General features: G+C 41.8%; 1 protein-coding gene and 1 pseudogene across 1 annotated transcript; both read right to left on the reverse strand.

The window, feature by feature from the left end:
* Positions 1 to 2,115: 2,115 nt before the first annotated feature.
* On the reverse strand, positions 2,116 to 3,605 carry CCDC184 (coiled-coil domain containing 184). Its single transcript, XM_046641057.1, has one exon. It carries the CDS (start codon positions 3,196 to 3,198, stop codon positions 2,611 to 2,613), a length of 588 nt encoding a protein of 195 aa, XP_046497013.1. The 5' UTR covers positions 3,199 to 3,605; the 3' UTR covers positions 2,116 to 2,610.
* Positions 3,606 to 14,665: 11,060 nt separating this feature from the next.
* LOC124228107 (ERO1-like protein alpha) lies at positions 14,666 to 15,706 on the reverse strand (annotated as a pseudogene).
* Positions 15,707 to 26,031: the final 10,325 nt, after the last annotated feature.

A 26,031-nucleotide genomic window follows, 5' to 3' on the forward strand; every position in this document is an offset into this window, starting at 1 on the left:
TTTCTGAAACTGTTAAGTGGAAATAATAATCGTGCCTACTTCCTATGGTTGGTTGTTGGGAGATAAAATCGGGCACAGTGCCTGGTACACAGTAAGTGCACAATAAATGATAGCTGTCATTGTTGTTATTGGTGCTGAATGCCAGAACTATAACAGGAATCTCTCTCCTAGCCCTCAGGGACACTTCCCCACTAATATACTTTAGCTCTGCTCTCTAGGGCCCCAGCATACATGCCCCAAACACTGCACAACTCTAGGCTTCCTCTGGTCATCCTGTGTGTATGGGGCTGGGCCCCAAGACCTTTTTTGGCCCATAATTACAAGACATTTATGATGAAGAGGCCCATGTCAGCTTGGGAATCTCATCATCCCCCCACTTGACTATCCTGAAGGATAATGGTTCTTTAGATAGGAAAGGAGACTATAAAAAAACAGTTTCTAGAAACTTCCCTAGGTAGTTTTGTTTTCCTAGAAGAGCCAGTCACCATCATCATCCCCTCCCCATCCCAAGAGAACTATAAGAAAACTAACATTTGCACAAGACTTCCTAGGGGTCTTAGCTATTTTTCTCCCCAACAACTTTTTGTCCCCATTTTACACAGAAACTAAGTCTCAAGCAGGAAACCAAGTTTCAAGCAGTCATTCGGTGTTGGAACAGATTCAAGCCCTGATCTGTCATTCCAGAGCTCTTTCCACCTCTCTGCAGCAACCAACAGCAAGGATACAGACACACACACACACACACATACGAGCACATACACATGCTTACTCATACATACACATGCATGCACACACCCAGCACACCAGCTCATTCTTCTCCCAAATTTTGTTTGGGGCAGCCTTGGGAAATCTCTAACGCCCAAGGGAGCAGACCAGAGCTGATGTCAGTCTAAGCTCCCTGGGGAACACCTTACCAGCATTCTCCACTAGAGGCCTGAGGCAGTTATTGTGGTTTCCTTTGTGATGTGTCACTCTACTCCCAGAGATCCCCGGCAATCCCTCCCAAATAATACCACCTCCTTAACCCTCCCATAGAACAGGTGGCATGCCTGCCATTCCAGGACTCAGATTTGGAAACCATTTCCCAGGGGTCAGGTGCTTCACTGCAAAGAAGTCTCTTGTACATCTTGAGTTCTGGCTACTAAAAACCCTTGTTAGTTTGTTAGTTTGGGAGTCTCAATACATACTCTCTCCTTCCCAAGTCCAGCTTGAGGGTCAAGGTCCAGGACAGAAGGGAAAGCAGATAGAGTTGGCATTGTGTGTCCCAACCTGGACAGGGATGGTTAACTCCTTGAAACTGGAGGCAAGGAGAGAGGAGGGAAGCCCTGGTCCATGCAGTGGGCCCAGAAGCCCCACCCTGACATGCCCCTAGTACCAGTCAGCAAGGAGGGGAGATGACGCCTCTTTATTAAGGTTCACACCAAGGAAAGCATTGAGAAGGAATACAAAGAGGAGGAGAAAGGGCACACAGAGTCACCACTTGAGGTGGGAGGCACATCATTTAAGAACCTCAGGACAGCCACATGCTCCATGCCCTGGTTGTGGGGGGAAAGAAGAAAAGAGAGGAGAAAGTGCCATGATAGCCTGGGGCTCACAACAGGGTCTGAAGCCCCCTGAACCTAACACGAGAGCCACAAGCCCTGCCCCTCAGGGCTCACACACTACTACACAAGTCGACACACATAACACACACAGGACATTATGGAGGCAACACCGAGAGGCAGCGGGCAGGGACATATTGACAGAAAAAGGAACTGAAGTTAAGCAGGTATAGCCAATAGAGAGACAGTTTTTGGCTGCGGCCCCAAGAGTCCCTCAAACGTCCCCTAAATCTGGGCTGTTGCTGAGCACCCTCAAGTCTCTGCCTGTGAACTGGGCTCTTTGTTCTCTAAGCCCCAGTGAGTGGATAAAGCAATCCCAGGTGAAGTCAGTGACAAGGCAGGATCCGCTCTGCATGCAAAATCCTAGAGGTTGAGCTATATTGTCTTCATGCACATTCACAGCCAGCTCCTCCCAGCCCAGGGGCCCTTGAACCCCATTCACCCAGATTCCTAGGGCTGCAGTTCCCTCCTCAAGCTTCCTTTACCAATCAGCAGCCGCAGAGATCTGTGAGGGGGAGAGGCTTCTGCAGAGCGCTGAATATCTTGGATTTCAGCAGAAGGGTAAATTTTCTGTTGCCAGAACAGAATACCCCCAATTCCTTAATTCCTAGGTAAATCGTTAAGAGATTATTTTCCATAGTCCTAGATAAGTCCTTTTTCAGAATAGAAAAAGCAGGATTTTATTTACACAATTCAGGGGTTCTCCTGTTGACGGGGGAGGGGGAAAGGGCAGGGTAGGGGATGGATGGGAGTCCAGAGGTGGGGCGCTTCCTCTCCCGGAACCTCACCTTTCGCAGTTTGCTACATCTCGCTTGGTTAGGCAGAAAGAATTCTTGATGCTCCCAAAGTCCTTCACCCTATAATCCTTCCTTGAGGGAGTCTCTCTCTGCCTGACCCACAAGAGCAGCGGTCGGAGTAAAGCACGCTGCACAGCGCAGTTCAGTCCCCTCCGTCATGCACTCGGAAACCCAAAGCCAGCCCAGGAAAGTAGCGCCCCCTCCGAGTCCCCTCACAGAGAGGCCTCGCCCTCCAGCTGCAGCAGGGTGATGTCGGGCAGATCGAGGGGCTCCACAAGTGGCCCGTCCCCCACAAGGAGACCAGCAGAGGGGCTCTCGGGGCGCTCACAGTGACTAGTGGGTGTGGCGGACCTGGGCATCTCCTTCTCTTCTTCGTCATCGTCCTCCTCGTCCTCAGGATCGCGACCCAGTAAACCGCCGTCCCCGATCCCAGGCGAAGGGGTTTCCGTCTCTTGGGGGACCCCCGGGAAGCTCCCCTTGCCGCCGACCACGCCCAGGCCGCCCTGGCGGGGCGCGATGGTCATAATCCGGCACATGGAGACGATGGCCCGCTGGTTGGCGCACACGTCGTCCGAGAGCACCTGGATGTGAGAGGCCTGCTCGTCCAGGGCCCCCCGCATGGCTCTCACGTCCTCAAACAGGGCCTGCAGCTGGGCCTTCAGGTGCTCCATCAGTTCCTTCATGCCGCCGTTGTACTCCCCGGAGATCACGTCCCCCACGGCAGGCACGGTGGACACCTCCAGAGGTGCCGGCATTTCGCCGCCGTCCTTGGTCATGATCTCCAGCAGACCGTCCTCCATTGAATGGCAGAAACGGGCGGCGGCGGCTGTGGGTCCGTTCCAGCCCGGCGTCCCGGGTGGGGGAGGGGGTGGGGAGGGGAAGAGGTCCTCAAAGGGGCGAGGAGGAGCCGAGGGAAGAGGAGGCTCCCGAGAGGGGCGGGGAGCCGGCGTGAGGAGTCGAGTCCCGGGGGAAGGGCGCGGGCTGGATGGGCGGAGGCCGGGAAGCGCCGGCGGGACGAGTACCCGGCGAAAGTCCCAGGGCCAGCGTCTCTCCGACTCGCCCCAGGGCGAAAGCGCCCTGCCCTCCTCGCCTGCTGAATTGCGCCTGTGTCAGCACCGCCCTCCGGCCGCCAGAGCAGCAAGTGCCGGCCGGTTCCCTGAGTCACAAAAGCGCTCGCGGAGGGGCCCGGGTGGAGGCTGAGACCAGCAGCGGGTCCGCCTCGGGACTCCCCCAGCCATCAACGTGCAGCGCCCGCGAGTGTGGTCGGAGCGGCAGGGGCGGGTCTCCCAGCCGCGCCGCGGATGCTCCTCTGTTTCCAAGGCGACGCACAGCACGTAAATGACGTGTGTCTCCATAGCAACCAGGAAGTAGAGAAAAGGGAGGATGATCTGGAAGCTGCAGTGGGGTTCTGGAGTCTGAGCTGACGGGTGGGGCGGGCGGGGAGGGGACGCTGCAGTGACCTCAGCTGAGGCTGGAAAGAGCGTGTGGCTGCAGTATTTAATAGGGAAGCATGAGAGAGCAATTTGCTGCATAAACCCTCAGATCTGGGAGAGATCGTCCCTCCACCAGGCTGGAAGTATCCTGAATAAACCCTGAAGTGACTGCCTTGGAAGGATTTTCACCCGCCTGCAATCCTTTTTCAGAAGAGGGCGCTACAGCCGGGTCCTGCTTCTCTGTCCTCCAGCCGTCCGCAGGAGAGCAGAGAGGGTAGAGAGGCCGACGCTAATAATCCCAGACTTGAGCTGGGGCACAGTGGCGCCCTGGAGCCGGCCCCGCCCGGCGTTGGCGATGCAGAGGCCCGGGAGGGCACTACGGAGGTTTCCGCTCTCCCTTCGGCTTCTGCAGTAAATCAGCCCCCTCACTGTAGATGGCACAGGAGCTGAGAAGGGATGGGATTCCCTCCCGTATGAGACCCAACCGCTCCTACCCGGGGCTCTGGGAGTTTTTCCAGGATGGCAAGGCAAAGTACTTAAATTTTGAGAACGAAAGCTCCATACAGGCAGAGATTTTTGGCTCCTCTGCGCCCTCCATCACGGAATCCCCAGCACCTAAAATAGTGCCTGGCGCGTAGTAAGTACGTAAATGCTCAATACATTTGTTGAATGAATACTTTTAACAAGAACCATTGTATCCCATTCCTTCATCTAGAACTGTCCGCCTACACGTAGTGGATTTTAGGAGACCTGAATTCGGTTTTGTTTCTGCCACTTATTAATTCAGAGACCTTGAATAAATCGTTTTCCTGATGTGTTAGGGGATTGGACTGGATAATCTATTATTATTATTTCTAACCCTGAATTACACTCTGCATCAGCTAACAGGTGAAAGGGGATGGATGCGATGGATGGGGGCGGGGGGACTGTGTGTGAGGGTAATTCCCCCTCCGCAGGCCTAGTGCCCCTGTACAGACTGCATACACTGATGTCTCAGCCTTTGTGACGACTCCTTTCCCTATTTGAGGGATGGAGCGGGAGGAGAGAAGGAGGAAGAAAAATAGAGTTTAATATATTTACAGATGACTTCAGATTAAGAAACAAACAGCACCTGGGCAGCAGTATACTAACTAATAATGACTTTAATTAATTGGAGACACCAAGTGGTCAGAAAGCAAAAGTGAAATTCACAAGAGCAAATCTGGAGAGGAGAAACAAACCATATTACTTCAAGATGGGCAAAAGCTAGGTATGGGTGAGCGTTTTGAATACTAGTGGTTCAACCATAGCAAATGATTTACCTTGGGGTTTCCCTGGTTGCATACTCTAGTGCTGAAGAGTGGGGATGGCCCAGAGAAACTTTTGTGGCACTAAAGAACTGTTTGGCCTATGCCTGTCTTGCTGCTATTGAAATAGAAGTGAGTGGGGAAATGGTCTAAACAGCAGAATGTTTAATCTAAGGCCTTGCTGATATAATAAAGTATTATGTAGCCATTAGAAATTTGATTTCCCAAAACAAATATATGAACAAATTAAAAACCCAGAGTATTGAATTTTCTAAAACAAATGGTTCGGTGCTGTTTTCTTGCTCCTTCCTCCCTTCGTTCCACAAACTTGAGGTGCTCTCACCTTAGTTATTGCTCCTGCCTCCACTGTGTGCCCCACAGGTTATTCCTGAAGTTCAGGAGAAGACAGAAATGCTTTTCGTTGATTTTCCTAAGCACAGCCAAAGTGGGCTGGTATTTACAAAAAGCCTTTACCAAAAAACTATAGGAAAACTAGAAACAGAGACAAGATGCAAAAAAACAGCTGAGCTTACACAGCACAAGTTTCTGATCCTACTACAGCAAGCGTGTTCTCAGCACTTACAGGTTCAACCCTCCGTTCATCCTTCCTAGGAGAGCTCTGTTGCAGCCAGAAAAGACTGGCATGACTTTCATTTTTTTTTGTCTGGGTCTGTTACTTCACATCTCTTGACCAGCACTTCACATGGATGATTTCATCTTGCCAGCTCTTTCACCCTTCAGGTGGGTCCCTGCCTTCTACCTACAAGAAATGATCCTGTCCCCAGTATAAGGCCTCCCATTTTAGCCTTAGCCATACATTAAACATAGCCCCCAGACCGTAGGAGCTGAGTTATGCCATCATACAAGGCCCTTTGCCACTATTGTTGAGGATACCATGTATGTCAAGGCTTTCAGCATAGGATTACATCATGCTGCCCAGAGGCACTGGCATGAAGTCTGCTGAGAGTACAGGGAGTCTGAGCCTAGAGGGAGGGGGAAGTATTGGAGAAGGATGAAAGAACATAGGAAACAGGTGCAGAGATCAAGGGGTGTGGCTGATCCCATCAAGTTCCAGGTCAGACATTTGAGAGCCAAGAGTGGGTGAGAACTGGGGGAGTGGACTAGTAGCAGAACTTGAAAATATAAGGAGGAGATTATTGGTGCTTTAGATTCAGAACCAGATCATTTTAGGAATGCTGTATGGAAAATGAGACAAGGGAAAATAGGAGAAAGGTCTAGTCTCAGTAAATAAGGGGGACAGATGCAGAGTGTGAAGCAGAGCCTCAGAAGCTGGCTGGGTTACAGGGCTGGGCCCTCTGGATGCCAATGCCCTAGGATTTGTTGGGTGGGTCTATTCCCAAGCAAAAGGGGGCTAAATTGGTACTCTGGCCATGTCACTAGAGTATTCACACATAGCAAGTATGCCACATAACAAGAAAAATAAGCCCTCATGTTCCTTTTCTGCTCTTTGCCTTCCTGTTTTCCTCTGGGCATCACCTTAGCTATTACATTCCTTTATCCTAGTCTCATCAGCCAATGGGAGGAAGAGATGCCAAGCTGCATAGATATAGGTCTCTGTCAGGTACATCTAGTTCCAAACATCTCATTCTCACTAAAGGTGTGATTCTTAGCAGTCTTTGTCATTTTCCTCTATCTTGTGTTTATCTTGTGTCCAGTCTCTACTTTATATAGCTGGTGTACTTTTTTGCCCTATAAATGTAACAGTCATGATGAAGACGCTCACTTGACTTAGATCCAGAATGATGATCAAAATCAAGGAGCAGCTGACTGCTGCACCTTAGGGTCACAATCCTAGACAATACTCCCCAAATGTAAATTTATGAAGCTGAGCTGCCTTGTGGCCCACCTCAGCATGATATCACATTCAAAAGAAACACATCCAATCACCAAAAAGAATTAAAAAGCAATTCAGATTTTAATTGTAGCCTCTGGTAAAACTCTTAAGGGATTTAGATTCTTAGCACGGTGCAAAACATCTTAAACTTCTCTTCCCTCCTTCTCTATTGACCTCACACCTTATGGCATAGCTATGGCTGCCATTCTGTCTCCTTTCTCCCCAAATACCCCCAAACTTTCTCTCAAGCCTGGCCCTTGCTTTTTTGCTCCCCCATACCCTTCACCTCCTGGATATTTTCTTTTCCTCTTCTGCTAGAAGAAGCTCCTTGTCCTTGTTTCAGCTCCTTTGCTTCTGTCCTTCATTCCCCTGATTTGCACAGGGACCAGAACAATGACAGGGGTCTCCTTCTTAGAGGATAAGAAAGGCTGAGAGGCTGAGAATATTCTATTGTTGTGGGACTTGTCTGTCACATAGACTAAATTTTTTCAGCATGAGAGAGTGGTTTGCCTGGTGTTACAACCAACCTGGTTTGCCCATCTACTCCACACTTGTACAGAAACGGGCATGGTAGTTTGCAAGGACTCTCAGCCCTTGGGAGCCTCTGACTGAAGATGGGTTCCAACTGTCCACACTCTCAACAGTCTTTAGTGTCACACACATGGCCATGTGGTGAGCCACACACACACACCTCAGTTAAGACCTGAACTGGACTTTCAGTTGCTAGCTCTTTGCCCTCAAACTATTTTTAGGAGTCTTAAAGGCCACCCCTCCCCTGTTTCTTTCTCTTCCATATTAACTTTACTCAGAGCAAGAATTCCAGAGGACCTTCCAACTTCTCACACAGTCTGAATTTCTGCTGAAAATAACCAGTCATTCCAATTAAACTTGTTTTGCTGGTGTTCACCCTCTCACCCCTTTCTGTATTGCCCACTGCAACAGCCTTTCTTATGTCAACACTTGCAGAGGACTTTTCCCTGCCTGAGTGCATCTTCACTCGTCTATCCTGCGCCACTCTGACATAATTAGTTTCAGTCCTAGTGTTTCTGGGTAGGTGGCCACAGACACAGGCATTCGGAGCTCTGGAGCTACCCATGGCCTCTGAGGTACAGGGCCTTATGTACCCTCCGTCCGTTCCTTATATTTTCTCCCCCCAGGGAATTGCCAGCAGCTCAGGGTCTGGCGTGGCTCCAAGTCCTAGTCCTCCTCAGGCATTGACAATGCTGTACCACCTGAGAACACTCACAATTTCTGGCATCATGGGGCAATCTTGCTAGACAAATTGCTTCTCCCAAAGTATCAGTTGAGTTTGGAGGAAATTATGTCCAAGTATGTGGGCACGGTATGGACTGTGGTATGTCTACCACAGACTTCCCTTCCATTTAAAAGAGTGTTTCTCAATACTGACTTATGCAAACTTCCAGGCCCCTTCTCACTTGTCATATCTTGAGGAAGTCTGTGGTATTCTGTTGTAGACGATTCAAACAGAATTTTGTAGGTCTCACTCTTACTAATACATGAGTTACACGCTCTCCATACCTCTCAGAGGCCCTAAAAATACTATCAAAAATGGTTTCTACCACTTCCCTTTTGCTACAAGGTGGTATCCCAAGGACCAGCAAGGCACTGTCAACTGCAGTTTAGCAGCCACTGTGAGGGTGCACTCTGGTTCTAGTCAACACACACAAATGGGGAGTATACTAGTATTTATGATGGTATCATGAATAGGGCCCCCAAAATGTAACCCACATCTTCAAAGTACCAGTAACAGTGCTGGATCTTAGGCAAAAGTGAGACAGGCCCTTCCCCCAACTTTTCCACCCTGAACCCCCTGTTTTAAGAGGTCTTGCATGAAAGCAGCTCCATCTTCTATGGTCAACCACATGTTTCCAGTTATAGTCACAATGCCTGCTTTGAAGTGAGAGTTATCATCTACCCCCTCCCCGACGTGAACCCCCAGCGGCGTATTCTACCACTCTCGCCAGCAAAGTCTCAAAGATATTGGGGCCAAGTTTTAGTCAGAACCTGAAGTCAGAGGACTGCATGCTCTCCGCTCCCCTCAGTGTTGTTTGAGAATGGGATGATGCCAAGCCCGTATCCCCATCCTGTCTGTCAAGGAGAACTCCTGATTCTACTACTAGAGATGAGCTCAAAAAAGTACCCTGCTACTGGTTATAAGATTGGCAGCTAACTGGGAAGGGATATTCTGAATAGAAAGGTTACTATGCTTTAAAGCTGGTGTTTCTCTTCCCTTTGAGTTCCTGAACTGGCAGACTAGTAATTTAGGGTAATGTTAGGCCAGGGTACTTTTTATAAATAATATTTTTATAAATTTTTATAAATAAAATTGAGGCTTTTTTGTCCCTTGTTTGTGCCTTCCCTACTTCTGTTCTAAAACCAACCCAAACAAAAACTCTCCATATCAATCAAATATATAACAAAGGAGATATAAAGATCGGTCTTTCCAGGAGAGTAAAACCAAACATCAAACATGAATCAGAAAACAATATTCTAGGAATTGAGATTAGTCTTTAAATAACCTTAGTAGGACAATTTCAGTAATAGCTGATATTCTCAGTATGCTGTCTGGGTCTCTAAGAAGCAGAGGGCAATTTCATGTGAAGTTCACTGATGACTGCCCAGACCAAATGCATTAAACTGGGACTCAGTTCCCCTCAGGGGGTTATCCTGAGTCACACACCCAATCTCCTATTCATCCCAGCTCATCCATCACCATATCACACACTTGCTTCCAGTTGCTTCTTATACATTAATAATCAATTCTCTCTTATTGATGGCATTAGTGGCTTTTGCCGCTCAGCAAAATAATGAGTACCATCCCAGATACCTCCAGGGGTGACTGATAATAAACTGCCCACAATTTCACATTATTAGAACATTGAAACCACTAGTGTTTAAATTGTAATGAGATCTGTGGGACAGAAAGCCTCTCTGCTTCATGCTTGTGGACTTTTATTACTGTTTCGGGGGATATTGTTTTCATAGGAAAGACTGATTATGGACAAAGATTCTCAAGAGATGAGCATGGAGCACAGAGATGATGCCAGGGCTATAATTTGAGTCTAAGGTCTAATGGAAGAAAGGAAATAATCAACAGAGATGTGAGAGAGAAGGAAAAGCTAGAAAGAGCTTCTCAGTAGATTTTTAACTCTGAAATGAACTAGCACAGAGGGTAGAGAGCAGCATTGTTCCCAGATTCCACCGTGAGGGCAAGAGGCAGGATGAGGCATTTAAGTAAGATTTCTTAAAGAACTTCTCAAGGGTGATGGATACGTGAGAGGAAGGAGCCTAAACTCCTTTCCAGGAGGACTTGAAAACAGGAGAATCTTACTTGTCTGAGAATGGCTTGGAAAGAAATAGATTTATTTACCCTCGAAAGCAGCTTTGTGATCTTTTGGCACCTGACTGCCCACGTTTAACCACAAACCCGAAGTAGAAGAGTCTTGAAATGATTGTGTGTTTTTGAAAATAGGAAGATTGCCATAGTCTCTGATACCCACAGGTATACCTCTAGTCCGTTCCCTCCTCCGCATTTCTGCCAGCGACTCCGCATTTCTGCCAGCAACGCCGCCGTGCTTCAGGCCCTGGTTGCCTCCTGCCGGGAGGGTTGTAACAGCTCCTCTCTCAGCCTTTCCAATGCCCCTGCCCTTCTGTCTCCTCTCTGTGCTCCATCTCCTCCTGGCAGTTAGAAGAATCTACCTAAAATTCAGATTTGAGCCCTTTCACAATCCAGCTTAAAATATTCCCAAGGCTTTCCATAGCTTCCAGCCTCATTTTTTCCCACCACTTTCTGCCTCACGGTTTGCCTTACACCCACACACCCACCCAGCACACTTTCATGCCTCTATACCTTTATTCATGCTCTTTGTTTAAAATGCATTTCTCACCTTACTTTTTCTCTTTCCTTTTCTTTTGGACTTTTATTAATTGTGAAATATTACACAAACGCATAGAAGTAAATAAACATACAAGTACAATTTAATGAATAAAGGCAATAGATGTATAATCGCTACCTAGGAACAGAGTGTTGCAAGCGTCTTCCCTCCCCTCCCCAGAGTTCCCCACTGCGGCGCTGGAGTCAAAACTCTCTCTCTCTCCTATGAGACACCACTATCTTGATTGTCAGGATAATAATTTTCTTGCTTATCTTTATATTTTATCACATATTTATACAACCCTAAACAGTATAGTGCAATTTTGCCTGTTTTTGAACATTATACAGAAGGAATCACAAAGAATTTATACTTTTGAACTTTATGTGAATGATATCACACAATTTATCGTTTTGTCTTGCTTCTTTTTCACAACATCATCTTTGTAAAAATCATCAGTGTTTTGGGGACACCTCTGCTTTGTTCATTTTCATTGTTCTACTGTATTCCATTGTATGAATGTCCTGCAGTGTATTTATCAGCATTCTACTGTAGATGGACATTTCAGTTGTTTTCAAATTTAGGCTATTATCAGCAGTGCTGCTATGAATATTCTAGCACGTGTCTCTTGGTGCACACACCAGAAGTTTTTCTAAAGTTCATATGTATGATGGACTTGCTGAATCATAGGGTATGCTTATCTTCAGCTCTACTAGGAAATATCAAATTGTTTTCAAAAGTGGTCGCAATAATTTACATTCCACCATCAGGGTAAAAGTTTTCATTACTCCACATTCTCTCCAACACTTGATATTGTCAAACTTTTAATTATTAATCTCTCTGATATAAGCCCAAGTGCCTAGAACAGTACCTAGCTCATAGTAAGCGTGCATTAAATATTTGTTGAATAAATTAATATTTCTTAATTTCCAAACATGAGAATTTTCTGGTTGTCTTTTTGTTATTAATTAATAACTTAATCCCATTGTAGTTGAAAAACTCTTTCTGTTCAATATCAACCTCTTGAAATTTTCCTAATAGATAAGTTTTTTGTTTATAATTGTTACGTATATGCCCCATGAAAGAAAATGTGCTCTGCATTTTTTGGATGCAAGGTTTAAATATATCCATTAGTACAAATTTATAAATTGTAAGTGATTTTGTCTACTTATATTATAAATCACTAAGAAGGGGTTATAATAATCTTCCACTGTGTTTGTGAATTTATCCTTCTGATAAATGTTTTGTAGTTCTGATAATTTTTCCTTTATATATTCTGGTGCTATGTTGTAAGTGTAATTTAAAATTTTAAATTGTCATATTTTCCTGGTGAACTGAATTATTTTCATTATTATGTGGTTTTCTTGTTCACTAATAACGATTTTTGCCTTAGAGTCAATTTTCACTGATATTAATATAGCTGCCCCAGCTTTCTTTTGAATGAGGTGCACGATGGATCCTTTTTCATTCCTCCACTTTCAACCTCTGTTTCCTTAAGTTTTAAGTATATTTCTGGTAGATAGCATACAGTCAGATTTTGTTTTGTTTTGCTTTTTATCCGTTTTGGCAGCCTTTGTCTTTTATCTAGAGCACTCAGTCCAATTATATTTAATATTAATAAAATTAGTGTTTAGGTTTAAACTGTATTTCTGGATTTATCTATTTCTCATTTCTTTTAAGTATTGCTTCCTATTTGGTGAAGCTCTTTTATTCGATGTTTAACAATTTGGGATTGTTATGTCCTTTTGCTGAACTGACCACTTTATCATTATGAAATGGCTTTTCTTTATTCCTGGTAATACTCATTGCTCTAACGTTCACTTAGTCTGATATTAATGAAGTCATTTCAGCTTTTTTTACATTAAAGTTTGCATGGTATATGTTTTCCATTTTTTTCCTTTTGTCATATATGTGCCTTTATGTTTAAAGTGGGTTTCCTATAGACAGAATATACTTGGATCTTACTTTTTATCCAACCTGGCTATCTCTACCCTTTCACTGGCATGCTCAGACCATTTACATTTATTAGAATTATTGATAAGATTGGATTTCAATCTATCATCTTACTGTTTATTTTCTACTTGTCCCATCTGTTCTTTGTTTCTTTTTTCTTATTTCCATTCCAATGTTTAGGTTAATTGAATATTAAAATGATTCCTTTTTACCTCCACTATTGGCTTATTAGCTCTTCCTCTTCTTTTCTTTCTTTTGTTTTGTTGCTGTTGTTATTATTGCTGTAGAACAGTTCTTTCCAATAGAATTTTCTGTGTTGATAGCAGTGTTCCATATCTGCACTGTCCAGTATGGTAACCACTAGCCACATATGGGTATTGAATACTTGAAGTGTGTCTAGTATGACTAAGGCAATAAATTTTTAATTTTCTCTAATTTTAATTTTAATAGCCACATGTGGCAAGTAGCTATTGTATTGAACAGCGCAGCTTGAGAATTTACAATATACATGTTTAACTTATCACAATCTACCTTCAAATAGTGTAAGAACCTTACGATAATGTATTTCCATTTCCTTCCTTAGGTCTTCTGTGTTTTTATTGTCATACATACTACTTCTTCATATGCTAAAATCCCAAGTGCATTTTCATTATTTTCACTTTAGTCATTTATCTTTTCAAGAGATTAAAATGTGAGAAAAAATTTTTTAATGTTTTTCCTATATATTTATCACTGCTCACGTTCTCGATTCATTTGTGTTGATCCAAATTTTTTATGTGTTATTTTTCTTCTGCCTGAAGAACTTCCTTTAACATTTCATCTTTTGTTTGCTTAAAATAGCCTTTATTTTACCTATATTTTTGAGAGAGATTTTTGCTAGGTTAAAACTTCTGGGTTGACCTTGTCTTCTGCTTTGCATAACTTTTATAAGAAATCTGCTGGCATTGTTTTCTTTGTTCCTTTATAGCAGAATGGCAGACTTTTCTGTAAAGGGCCAGATAGTAAATCTTTCAGGCTTTGCAAGCCATACAAGCTTTTTAGGCTGTTGCTACTAGTCAACTCTGCCACTGTAGCACAGAAACAGCCATCGCAAATACGTAAATGAATGTGTGGAGCTGTGTTCCAACTAAACGTTATTTATAGAAACAAGAGGTAGGCTAGATTTGATCCATGGGCTGTAGTTTGCTAATCCCTGTTCTATATGTAATATGTCTTTTTTATCTACCTGCTTTTAGAATTTTTCCTTTACCCTTGGTTTTAGCAGTTTGATTATCATGTGCCTTGGCACGTTTTTAAGTTTATTCTACCTGGATTTCATTGAGCTTTCAAATTTGGAAATTTTTTAGCCATTAGTTATTTAAATAATTTTTTAGCCCCTGACTCTTCTGAAACTTCAGTTACACGTATGTTAAATTGCTTGATATGTGTCCCAGGTCATTTTTGCTCTGATCCTTTCTTGTTCAATCTTTTTTCTTTCTGTACTTCATTTTTGTTTCTATTTCTATGTTTTCAAGTTCTCTAATCTTTTCTTCTGTAGTCTATATAATTTGCTATATTTCCTCCTGTGAAAATTTTAAATTTTATTCATTTTTTAATTTTGACAATCCTGATTTTATTCAATATTAAGCTTTAAAATTTGTGCCATATTATCAAGGTATTACTTTGACTTACAATCATATTTTACAATTTAAACTCAACACAATTACAAAATAAAACTATTTACTTAAACAATATAATTTTTCTCTAATAAAAATAGCTTTATATAACAAGTTTGACTTCAAATTGTCATTACATTTCCACTCTTTGGCCCCCATTGTCCAGAGACAGGCACATTTCAACTCATTTCTTTAACGAATATTTTGCAACAAGTTCTTAAAGTTTTCCATTTCTTTCACACTGTAGAAATTCTTCCAAATCCATTAAACAATGATACTATTTCTTCTCTGGTTAGATGGAATTCATAAGTGGGCCCACTTTCTGGCATGTTTGCTGTCAAGTTCTCTGAAAACAAAACCTTCAAAGCAGTGCCCAGATCTGAGTCTGAATGTTTTCCTACAGTCGACATTTAAACCAACCAACATAATCCATAATTTTTGAAACATTTCTATAATGCAGCCTAAAGTCTGCCTTTGGTTAGCTTGCTCCTTCTTCTATCCCAAGCGAAAAAAAAAGAAAAAAAAATGAATTCCATAAGACTGCAAAAGAAATGATTTGACGTTATGAAATATTTCCAGAGTAACTTTGTCTTCTGAATCTTAAACTTCATTTCTAGAGAATAAATGGAAATCTGGGTGCTCATAGAATCCTAGCACTTTAGATAAAAGCTTTAATTCTTTTACGAGGAGAAAATACAAGTTCTTGAGCCTTCTCAGACCTTCCCTTTCAGCATTCCATCAAAACTCATTTCTTTTCCAAACAGATATAGTAAAGGCTATCTTGCGCTTAAATGCACATTAATGCTTGCATCTAGACCAGATATATGTCTGTGGAATACCCCTTTTTTTTGCACAGAGACCTTGTAGCCATCTGTGAAAAATATTCTCTTCATGTTTCCCTTAACTGGAAGCCAAAATATTTAAAGTTATTTTAATTGTCTGTGACTTGAAACAGTTTTCTTCATAGATGATGATATTCCCTATCTTCCAAGTATCTTGTCCCTCATAGCTGTGTAGTGCTCAGGATGAAGAACAATCTACATATGCAGCATCAGAGTACCATCTGTCATCAGCTTCACAGAAGTCGTCTGAGGACTCATCACGCTTGGCCCACTGCAGAGCAGTCTTCCGCGTTTCCTCACCCGGAGATTCACTCACAGCTCCAAGTCATCCAGCTTGTTCATATTTTTCAGTGAAATTATTGCCTTCTTCAGAATACCTGTAGCTTGCAGATTTAATTTAAACACTAGAGTTTTAACTTTATCGATTTTACATTTTATTACTTCTTACACCGAACTTATTTGCTTTATCCTGTGATAGACATAAAACAGTTTCGTGATACTAGCATTAGTACTGACAATAAAACTACAAAGGAGGGGCTGGCCCCGTGGCCGAGCGGTTAAGTTCGCGCGCTCCGCTGCAGGCGGCCCCGTGTTTCGTTGGTTCGAATCCTGGGCGCGGACATGGCACTGCTCATCAGACCGCGCTGAGGCAGCGTCCCACATGCCACAACTAGAAGAACCCACAACGAAGAATACACAACTATGTACCGGGGGGCTTTGGGGAGAAAAAGGAAAATATAAATATTTTTTTAAAAAAAAACTGCAAAGGAAATTTAAGCATTCTTTGCAGTTTGTTTTGTTCTTAGAATAGATCCCACTAAGGAAGGACGAAGTCCTGTGTTCAAAAGTCATTTGAAACAAATCCTTCTTTTCAGTTGTTACTGAACTCATACTCACCACTTAGATTCATTTGTTTTCCATTTTAAGGATTGCTTTTTTTCTCTTATCTTGGTTTAATTTACTTTTTGAATATGTAAAATAATTGCATGATTCTAAAGTCAAAGCTACATAAAAAGGGAGGCTCAGAGGAGTCTCCCTTCCGTTTCTATCCCTTGACCCCAGTTCCCCCCTCACCTCCTACAAATAACCATTTGTATTAGTTTCTGGATTATCCTTCAATGTTTCATTTTGTGCAAAAAGAAGCTATCATATACACCGCTCTGTACCTTGCCTTACATAATATATGGTAATGATCATTCTATAGCAACATATAAAAATAGTCCTCATTATGTTCATAGCTTCATAATACTCCACTATGTACCATAGTTTAACTATTCAGCACCTCCCTGTTAATCGTGTTTCTAGTCTTTTGCCATTAGAAATAATGCCACAGTGAATAACCTTGTGCAGATGTACTTTTAGTACAGATTCCTAGAAAATGTGGTTGCTGTGTTAAAGGGTGAATGCATCTATTCGTAATTTTGCTAGAGAGCACCAAATTCCCTCCTTAGGAGCTGTATCTTCCTACACTTCCCCCAGTAGCATATCAGTGAGTCTCTTTCCCAGACCTTTGCCAACAAAATATGCTCTCAGACTTTTGTTTTTTTGCCAACATAGTAAGAAATGCTATCTCAATGTAATATAATTTGCTTTTCTTTTTTGAGTGAGTTGAATATGTTTTACTCTTTTGACAGCTACTTGATGAATCTTTTTATAACTATCTGTTTGTGTCTTGTGCTCATTTTTCCACTGGATTTATGTCTTTTTATTTCTAGGAACTCTTTATATATTAGAGAGATTAACTTTTTCCTGTGGTATAAGTTGCAAATATTTTGTCCAGTGAATCATTTGTCTTTGGCCTTACTTATGGATTTGGGCCATGGCATTTAAAAAAAATATTTAATATAATAGAATTTATGTCTTTTTTGATTTTAGATTTTGAGTCATAGAAATGCTTTCCCCACTACCCCTGTGAGTGATTATACAGAAATATACCCATGTTTTCTTCTATAATTGTTTGCCATTTTGTTACATTTGGTTAACTGACCCATGTGGAGTTTATCTTGGTGTGCAGTATAAGCTATGGAGCCAGTCTTACCTTTTTGCAAATGGTACCCAGTTGTCTCAATAGCATTTATTTAAAAGTCCATTTTTACCATTGTTTTTCAATGTCTTTATCATATATTAAATTCCTTTATGTACTGGATTACTGCCTAGACTTTCTATTATGTTCTACTAGTGTGCTTATCTGTTCATGCGCCAGTTCTACCCCATTTAAATTATGTAGGCTTTATAGTATTTTAAATGTCTGGTAAAACTGGCCCCTCCTCATTGCTCTTCTTTTCAGAATTTTCCTGGATGTTCTTGTTTATTTTTTCCAAAAGAACTTAAAAATCAATCTGTCCAACTAAAAAAATAAAATAAAAAACTTGAAATTTTTATTGGAATTATGTTACATTTACAAATTCACTTAGGGTATGTCTTTCATTTGCTCAAGTCTACTTTTGTGTCTTTGGGGAGTATTATAAAGTTTTCCTCATAGAGTTTTACATATTTTTTGTGAACTGTGTCCCCAGGAGTTTTATAATTATGGTTTCTGTTACAAATGGGATCTTGATGTTCTTTTCTATGTTGTCTTCTAACTGGTTTTCCTTATATCTATGAGGCCTATTGTGACTTGGCAAATTCTGTGAATTGCTTTCATACCCTGCTACTTTACTGAATCATCTTGTTTGCAATAGTTTTTCCATTCATTTGCTTTCATTTTCTAGACACATCATCATATTTTCTACAATGCTCATATATCTAATTGCTTTCTCTGTAGCAATGCTGTGGCAAATACCTCCAACCCCATATTAGATGTATAGGTTAGTAGACATTCTTGTTTTGTTTCAGACATTAGCAGGAATGCCTCAGGTGTTTTCCCATGAAAATTGTAAGTAAATAAGATGCTGGTAAGCAAGATGCTTTATGATGTTAGAAAATACTCTTTTATTCCTCTTTGGAAGTTATTTTTTATGGGGAATACATCTTGAATTTTCTCAAATGTTTTTCCAGCATCTATGGAGATAATTATAAGAACTTTCTTCTTATATATAATAATATTATTAAATATATTCATGTCTTTTCTAACACTGAACTATCTTCGCATTCCTGAAACAATTTTCACTTGGTCCTGACATATCACGCTGTTTGATTCCATTTGCTATATTTTATTAGGATTTTTGCATTGATGTTCATGAATAACATTGGTCTGTACTTTTCTCTTTCGTGCAATCCTTAGCAGATTTGGGGTTCAATGCTATATTTATCTCATTAAATAATTTTTGAAGTTGTCCTTTTTCTATGATTTGGCATAGAATTAGGATTATAGGTCTTTAAAAAATCCCATTTGAAACCAAGTTGGATACTCTTAGGGAGATTTTTAAAAAATATTCTATCCAGTATTTTAATTGTTTTCAGCAGAATGGCTGCTCTAAAAAAGCTATTCCTTCTTTTTTTTTTTTTTTTAAAGATTTTATTCTTTTCCTTTTTCTCCCCAAAGCTCCCCCAGTACATAGTTGTATTATATTCTTTGTTGTGGGTCCTTCTAGTTGTGGTATGTGGGACGCTGCCTCAGCGTGGTTTGGTGAGCAGTGCCATGTCCGCGCCCAGGATTCGAACCAACGAAACACGGGGCCGCCTGCAGCGGAGCGCGCGAACCTAACCACTTGGCCACGGGGCCAGCCCCTATTCCTTCTTTTTCCTGGGGAAAAAAACTCCCACCTTTCTTTACCTTATTTACTCTTTCTAATCCTTCAAGACATTGTTCAGTCATAATCTCCTCTAAAAATTCTTCTCTGAACCTCCCCAGGTTGTGCTAAGGTGCCTTTTTTCTGGACTCCTGCTGGACATTATTCATTCTTGCAGAGCTATATTCCACTGAAATAATCCATTAATGGTATCATTATGCTCCATTCACCAAATTTTCTTGGCCAGAATCCTGTATTGCCTCCACTTTTTAAATTCCAGTGTCTAGTGACAAACACAGTACCCGACATATAGTAGGAGCCTCAATAAATATTTGATGAACTGATCTTTGATCAGATTTCTCTCTCTCTCTCTCTCTCTCTCTCACACACACACACACACACACACACACACACATTCTCTTTCTTCTCCAGTTCTATCTTTGTAAATGGCTCCTCAATTCATCCAGGAGCACACAGCAAAAATCTAGGAGTCATTCTTAGCAAACTGTACCCCACGCCCCAACTTCACCTTGTCCCATCAATTCTTACTTTAAAAACGCTTCAAATTCATCCACTTCTCTCCGTTTATATGGCCACCACCCTAGTCCAAGCACTGTCACTTTTTGCCTCAATCACTTAACTGCTGTTTTCCCTATTTTAATCCTTGCTCTACCCCTTCTATAATCTATTCTTCATCAGAAAGCCAAAGTGATCCTTTAAAAACACAGATGTGATTGCATCACTTGAATAAAACCTATCAATAGCTTCTTATTCTTTTAGGATAAAGTTTAGAATCCTTAACATGTCCCCCAAGACCCTGCCTGATCAGGAGCACCCCTACCTTTCCAGCCTCAACTTGTGCCCTTCACCTCCTTATCATTCTGGCCTCTTTCTCCTCTTCCAACTTCCTAAGCTCCTTCCCTCCAGGAGTCTTTGAACACTCTTGTCCGCTTGCTGGAAGGCCCCCTCCCTGCACCTCCTCCATATAACCTTTCATCTGGTTATATCCATTCACCTCCCAGGTCTGTGCTCAGGGACGTTTTCCTGGACCTCCCAGTCTTCTTGAAGCCCTCTAAGGAATGTCATATTGCCCTCCACACTTTTCCTGCATAGAACTTATCACTATTGTGGTTATTTATACATTCAGGTGATTGTTTATCTAATGTTTATTTCTCACACTAAACTATAATTTCCCTTGAGCCAGGGACTGTGTTGATCTTATTTTCAGCTGGATTTTCAGCATCTATCAAAACAAACAGCACAGTAATAGAATTTAATAAGTATTTGTTGAATGAAAGGATGAATGAATGAATGAACAAAAGAACCGATGATTGAACTCTGAGCAAGGAGCCTGAAGGAATAAGTTCTCTATTTCCCCTCCAGGAGGAGACACATTCCTACTGGAAACAGCATGGGCCTCAAGAGAGCACAACATTCTGAGATCAACCATAACCTGCTTCTCAAGCCCCTGAAATTGATTCAGAGAATCCAATCATTTTCTTGCTAGTCGGACCCTCCAGGTCCGTCTGGACCATCCAATGGTACCAGGCAAGTGGGCATTTCCTCTGTTAATTTCCGCCCCTTGAACAATCTTACAATTTCTTCTGCCAGAGTTTATGTACTCCGGTCTCTGTTTGGTAGGTAATTTAGCTATTACTGCCCACATTCTTGGAAAAATAGTATGATGTATGTGTAATTTAAATATTATCATTAACATTGTTATTTGTTATTATCATTACCATTGTTATTTGTATTTTACTATAATTTTTTTTTCAAAATCCCTTGGGTAATCTTTCCCTATGAAGTCTCAAGATGTTTTAAAGTTATCCTGAGAGTGGACATTGGTAACTTGTAAGGCGAAAAAGTAACAAGGTATTGATGAAAAGCTAGTTAAAAAAAAAACAGTGATTCATAAGTTTCCCTGAGACATGGGAAAAGTCAAAATGAAAAATAGAAAGAGCAGAGTTTGAGTATGGAGAGCGTGTCTGGTTCTGAGCAGTTTCTGAGAGAAGTCCTTGTCTGATCATGATGCCACGTCTGGGGAGATGACCCCTGCTGCACATTAACGCTGTTCTTTTCTCTGCTGAATTAGTTCCTCCAGGACAAGGTTTAAGTGGATAAAAAGTTTCATGAGGCTTACATTATATTTCTCGAACTTTTTTTTCCCCCTTGCTCTATTTCCAAAGTTCTCTTTCAATTTTCCTTTTAACTGTGCCTCTGACTTCTTTCTCGGGCATCCCACTACTCCTGTCTTTGGGAGATCAGTTTGCTTTAGTTCAATTGAGTTTGCACTTATCTCACACCTGCTGTGTGTTTGGGACTGTGCCATGGGGGGAGGTGAGTGCAGGAAATCTGAGTCTCTGCCCTAGCGGCGCTCACAGTGTAACTGGGAGGACCAGATATTTGGTAACCTCCTGGAACAAATACGAAATACAGAGATGACATAGATAAAAAACAACATTTACATAGTTTACAAAACAACTTTTCACAAACGTGATCTAAGTTTTGAGAAATTAACCATTTGGTAGGTGTTGTTACTCTCACCCTATTGTACAGAACAGTAGACTGAGACTTAGATAATGTAACTTGCTCAGACAGGTAAAGTAACCAGAGCTACTGTCAGAACTGGAACCTTGGTCCCTATGGTGTTTGCATGATTTTACACTGTTTTTAAAACAAGCAATACGCTTGTAAGTGATAACCCTAAAAATTGAAGAAATTCAAAGTAAAGAGAAATACACTATTACATTGAGGGAAAGCTATTTTTTTGCAGCTAGTCTGACATGTGGATCTTATTTTTCACCCTACTTTGTTAATTTTGACTGATTCCCTCTTTCTCCTTCACTCTTGGGGCATCTCAAACTTCCTTTTGTTTTTTTTCTTTTTCTTTGGTGATGGAAGAAGAGCTGGTTTGGAAGGAATCACTCCTTACTTGTCACCTTTCTCTAGGAAGGGTGTCAGGAAAACTTTGCCATCAACATCAGTCACATGGCTCCTGAAGACAGACAAGGCCATTTTAGACAGATTAGAAATTGATGAGTTCTGGCCAGAAGTCAGAAAATTTATTGTGAAAGCCTCATGGTACCACTTAAGAGAGGTTGTGAGGCAGAATTCCTTTCCTCCCGCACACCATCACTCTAGAGGGTCACACTCAACATCAGGAAAGGGTTTGGAGCCAGCAGGTGAAAAAAGGAGTTTTCCACTCCAAAAAGGAATTGCACAAAAGCCTGTGGCCATTAAATAGCTACAATGCTTAAAGAGCAAGACACTCAGATCTGTAACTTACGACAGCTCAATCGCATCCACCCACAGAGACTGGATATTAATATGTGTTGAACAGTGATAGCAGCAATCATTACAAGCAAAACATCGTTATCAAATTTCTAGTTCAAGTTTGCGCCAAGGTCTGAAAATAGGAACACTGGTTGTACTGTCAATCAACACCATCTAATGAGCACTTCTTGAGAGCAGAACTAGAATTAGCAGAGGAGAGAAGAAAAATAAAAGTCTTAGGAAAGAAAAAACACATTTTAAAAAATCAAAAACAACTCAGGGAATCACTTGTAATCAAAACATGAAGATCAGTAATAACAAACCAAAATGTACGGAGATGGAGTTGGGATGTTGAATGCAAGAGCCATGGTATGTGCTCAAAACGCCACTCTATTTTTCGGCTTTTATCATCTTTTAAAAACATTTATTGGGAGGAGATAATCTTCCCCTGCCTTTGGATGGAAAATTGGACAGATTCCCTGACTTTTTCTTCAATAATTGACAATCTTTTAAGTAACAGTCACTTTAAGTCAAAAAAGAGTCTTGATTTTGTAACTGGAATGTGTTGAGTTCAAGAGAGTAATCAAATACTTCGGTCTTCATTCTAAGGTACTAGTCTGAGACTTCTCCCTCTCTCCTTCCCCCACGTAAGGCCCCCTGTGTCTGGTGGCTGCTTGCCTTCAGCTTTCTCCTCAACTTATCTCCTCCCTGACTAGCTAACTGCTATTTGATCTGCTCTGTAAAAGTGGGAGGAGGCAGGACAGCTAAGGAGATAGGGCGGTTCTGTTTTGATGGGATGAGTTTGCACTACCCGGGCTAGCAGATGGTTAAAGTTGACTCCTTTTCTTGTAGGGTTCTTTTAAAGGTTCTTTGGAGATTCCCATCATCAGATACCTCTCACTTGAGTCCCTTTAGCCTAGACAGATGCCGGTGGTTGCCTGCGAGAACCTCTGTGGGTTCTAGGATTCCTGTGTTCATCAATAGCTTCTGGTCACTGGGTCCCTCCACACCTCTAGACAGCCCTTTTGAATAGACCAAAGGTAACCCCATGCTGACCGTCCTCTATGTGGCCCATATCTGTCCAGGGAAACATTTACACATTCATCACCCTGACCGAATCTTGGGGTGCTGGTGAGTCCCAGTGCAGCCAGCCCTGCTTTGTGGCTACCTCCTTCTTTAATTTCTAGGCAAGAGTCAGTGCAGTTCTCTGTGTTTTACACCTATGGGAAACAATGTCCAAGCTCTCTGGTGCCACAGAAGCCCCTCTTTAGGCTTGAGCAGAAGGATGCAGCACGAGCACTGCCTCTCACTCTGGGTGGAAAGAGAGTGGGAACAGCACAAACAAATTTCTCCACAAGAAACCTCTTCACAGACCCTTTCTTTCCACACTCTCTTGATCTCACCATGAAATAGAGCTGTTCTTCAACATTGACTTAGTACATAAAAACTTTACTGAAATAATTATCTTTAATTGAAATCAACTATCTGCAAATCTGTCCCAAACCTTAATATTAAGGAATTGTGTCTCTCCATCTCTGTCTTCCCTGTACTGCTGAGCCCAGAGCCTGGAGCGAGGCAGGCCCAGTAAATGTTTGATGGATGTATGAATGAAAGAATCTGAAACCTCCTTTAGTTGTGCAGTGGGTTCTCAGAGACACTATAAAATAATCTTTATGGATGGCTTCTTTCATCACTTCTTGGAACACTAATTATTCTTATATTTATAAGATGCTGGGAGTTTCCCAGAATTTACATACCTCAGCATTTACCAACCAAGAAAATTTGAGAGATGAGACAACGCAGGGAAAAAAATTCTTCTTTTTTGAAGGAAGAAATGGATACATAAACATGAGATAGTTCAGGTTTTTAGAAAACTTATGGGATGTAAAATCAAACTTTCTCAGAAAAAATTTCCCTGAAAGCTGCAAGAACTGTGAATATTGTCTGAGTAGTTTATTTCAAAACCCTAAAGCTGGACAGAGCAACAAAGAAATGAAAAATTAGAATTAAAATATTTGGGTAAATGCTAACGTGTTAAGTATAGGTGATGGATATAAGAAGTTCATCGCACTATTCTGTCTAGTTTTTTGGTCTGCGTGAACATTTTTATAATACAAATAACATTAAAAAATTGAAGCCGGGAATCAGTGCTGTCTTTACCCGCTTTAGAAACGACCTATCAGAAGAAGCAACAATGGAACAGAAACTATGTGGACTTTACCACCCTATAATGAAGCCTTCACAGGTCCCATTAATCTAGCAGTATTATGATAGCCATAAAGTCGTTCTTACTTGGACTAGGGATTAAAAATTTTGGAAGCAAAAATTTTTGCTTAGGAATTAGGTGGATTCTGAAGTTATAGAAATAGAAGGATGTTTAGAGATTATTTCAGCCAGTGCTGTCAGTTTACAAATGATAAAGCTGATTCCCAAAGAAATGGAATGAAATAACTATCACTCTCAGAGGCAGAACAAAAACTTAGGTCTTCTGTACTCTGGTTTCTCTTTCTACCACCCTGGTTGGTATATGACATTGAACAAGAGCTGCCAAGGCATGAAACCTCAGAGAAGGGATGGATGCCACCCCTCAGGTGCAGTACTTTCATTTGCTGGGTCCTTTGACTCTATCATTTCTGCTGATCTGACCAGCGGTGACGACCTCCTTCTTTTGTGCAGTGTATTGTCTGAGAGAGTGGTGGGCCCACTAGAGCTAGACTTCATAAGATGAAAGCCAGAGAAGCAGTCACCAACCCCTCAACAGGTCAGTGGTGTGAAGCTTGTGCCCCACTATGAGAAAGCTATGGGTGGTGCCAAGCAGAGCATCTCCTTACTGGATCGAGAGAGAGGGAGACTTAGCAGACCTGGGCCCACGGCATCATGGAATGAAATTTATTACATTTCTGCTTCTCACCTCATTAATTCCCCAGCCAAGTAGAATCCAGGGGCATCTGGGGGAGAATATACCATTGGGCTAGGTTGACTAAAATGATCCATAACCAATCTATAAATCAAAACTGGTGTGAGTTTATTATGAGCCAACCCTGAGGACCATATGGCCCAGGAGAGTCCTTTCAGAAAGGAAGGGACCACTCCAAAGAAGCAAGGAGCACAAAGTGGTTATATACTGTCAAAGAGCATATATCACATATGATTGGAACATCCCTTTTATAATAGTCATGAGATTGCTTTGCTGGCACGGCAATTCAGTGAACACAGCAGGTCAGTGGTCACAAGGTGGGTGGTCACGAGGTGAGTACAGCAGGTCACCAATTAATCTTTCGGGAGAGATGCTTATCCTTAAAGAAATGCCAATGTAGGGGAAGTTACATCCTTGTCTTTAAAGGCATTGTTCTTGTCTTTGGGACATAGTAAATATTTAAAGCAGATATAAAATGCATGCTCAACAGGCCATGTTAGGCCCCTTTGGAAAAACAAGGTCAGGCCAAATTAGTTTTAACTCAAATGACTTCCTCATATACTCCAATATATCCTATAGCTTTTCATTTATTTATCAGGCATTAATGTGAGTCATACAGTTCTACACACAAGGATGGGAGTTTGAGAGGTACTGGATGAAATGTTAAGTCTGGACAGGCATGTGGGCAGCTTGATTTTTCCTATGATCTTCCCTACTGGTGGCCAGGAAGAACTTAGGTTCACAGAATGAACTCCCCATCTTGGATAAGCACCAACACAGATATCTCTTGGCCCTGTGTTTGAAGGTTGAATATTCTTTAGGGCCCTGATACAGATTTCTGGTTTACAAGCAATG

This window comes from Equus quagga, chromosome 1 (assembly GCF_021613505.1).
Source record: "Equus quagga isolate Etosha38 chromosome 1, UCLA_HA_Equagga_1.0, whole genome shotgun sequence".
Classification (NCBI taxonomy): domain Eukaryota; kingdom Metazoa; phylum Chordata; class Mammalia; order Perissodactyla; family Equidae; genus Equus; species Equus quagga.

Coding starts and splice junctions, on each gene's coding strand:
- CCDC184 (XM_046641057.1), bottom strand. CDS start 3,198: ATGGAGGACGGTCTGCTGGAGATCATGACCAAGGACGGCGGCGAAATG.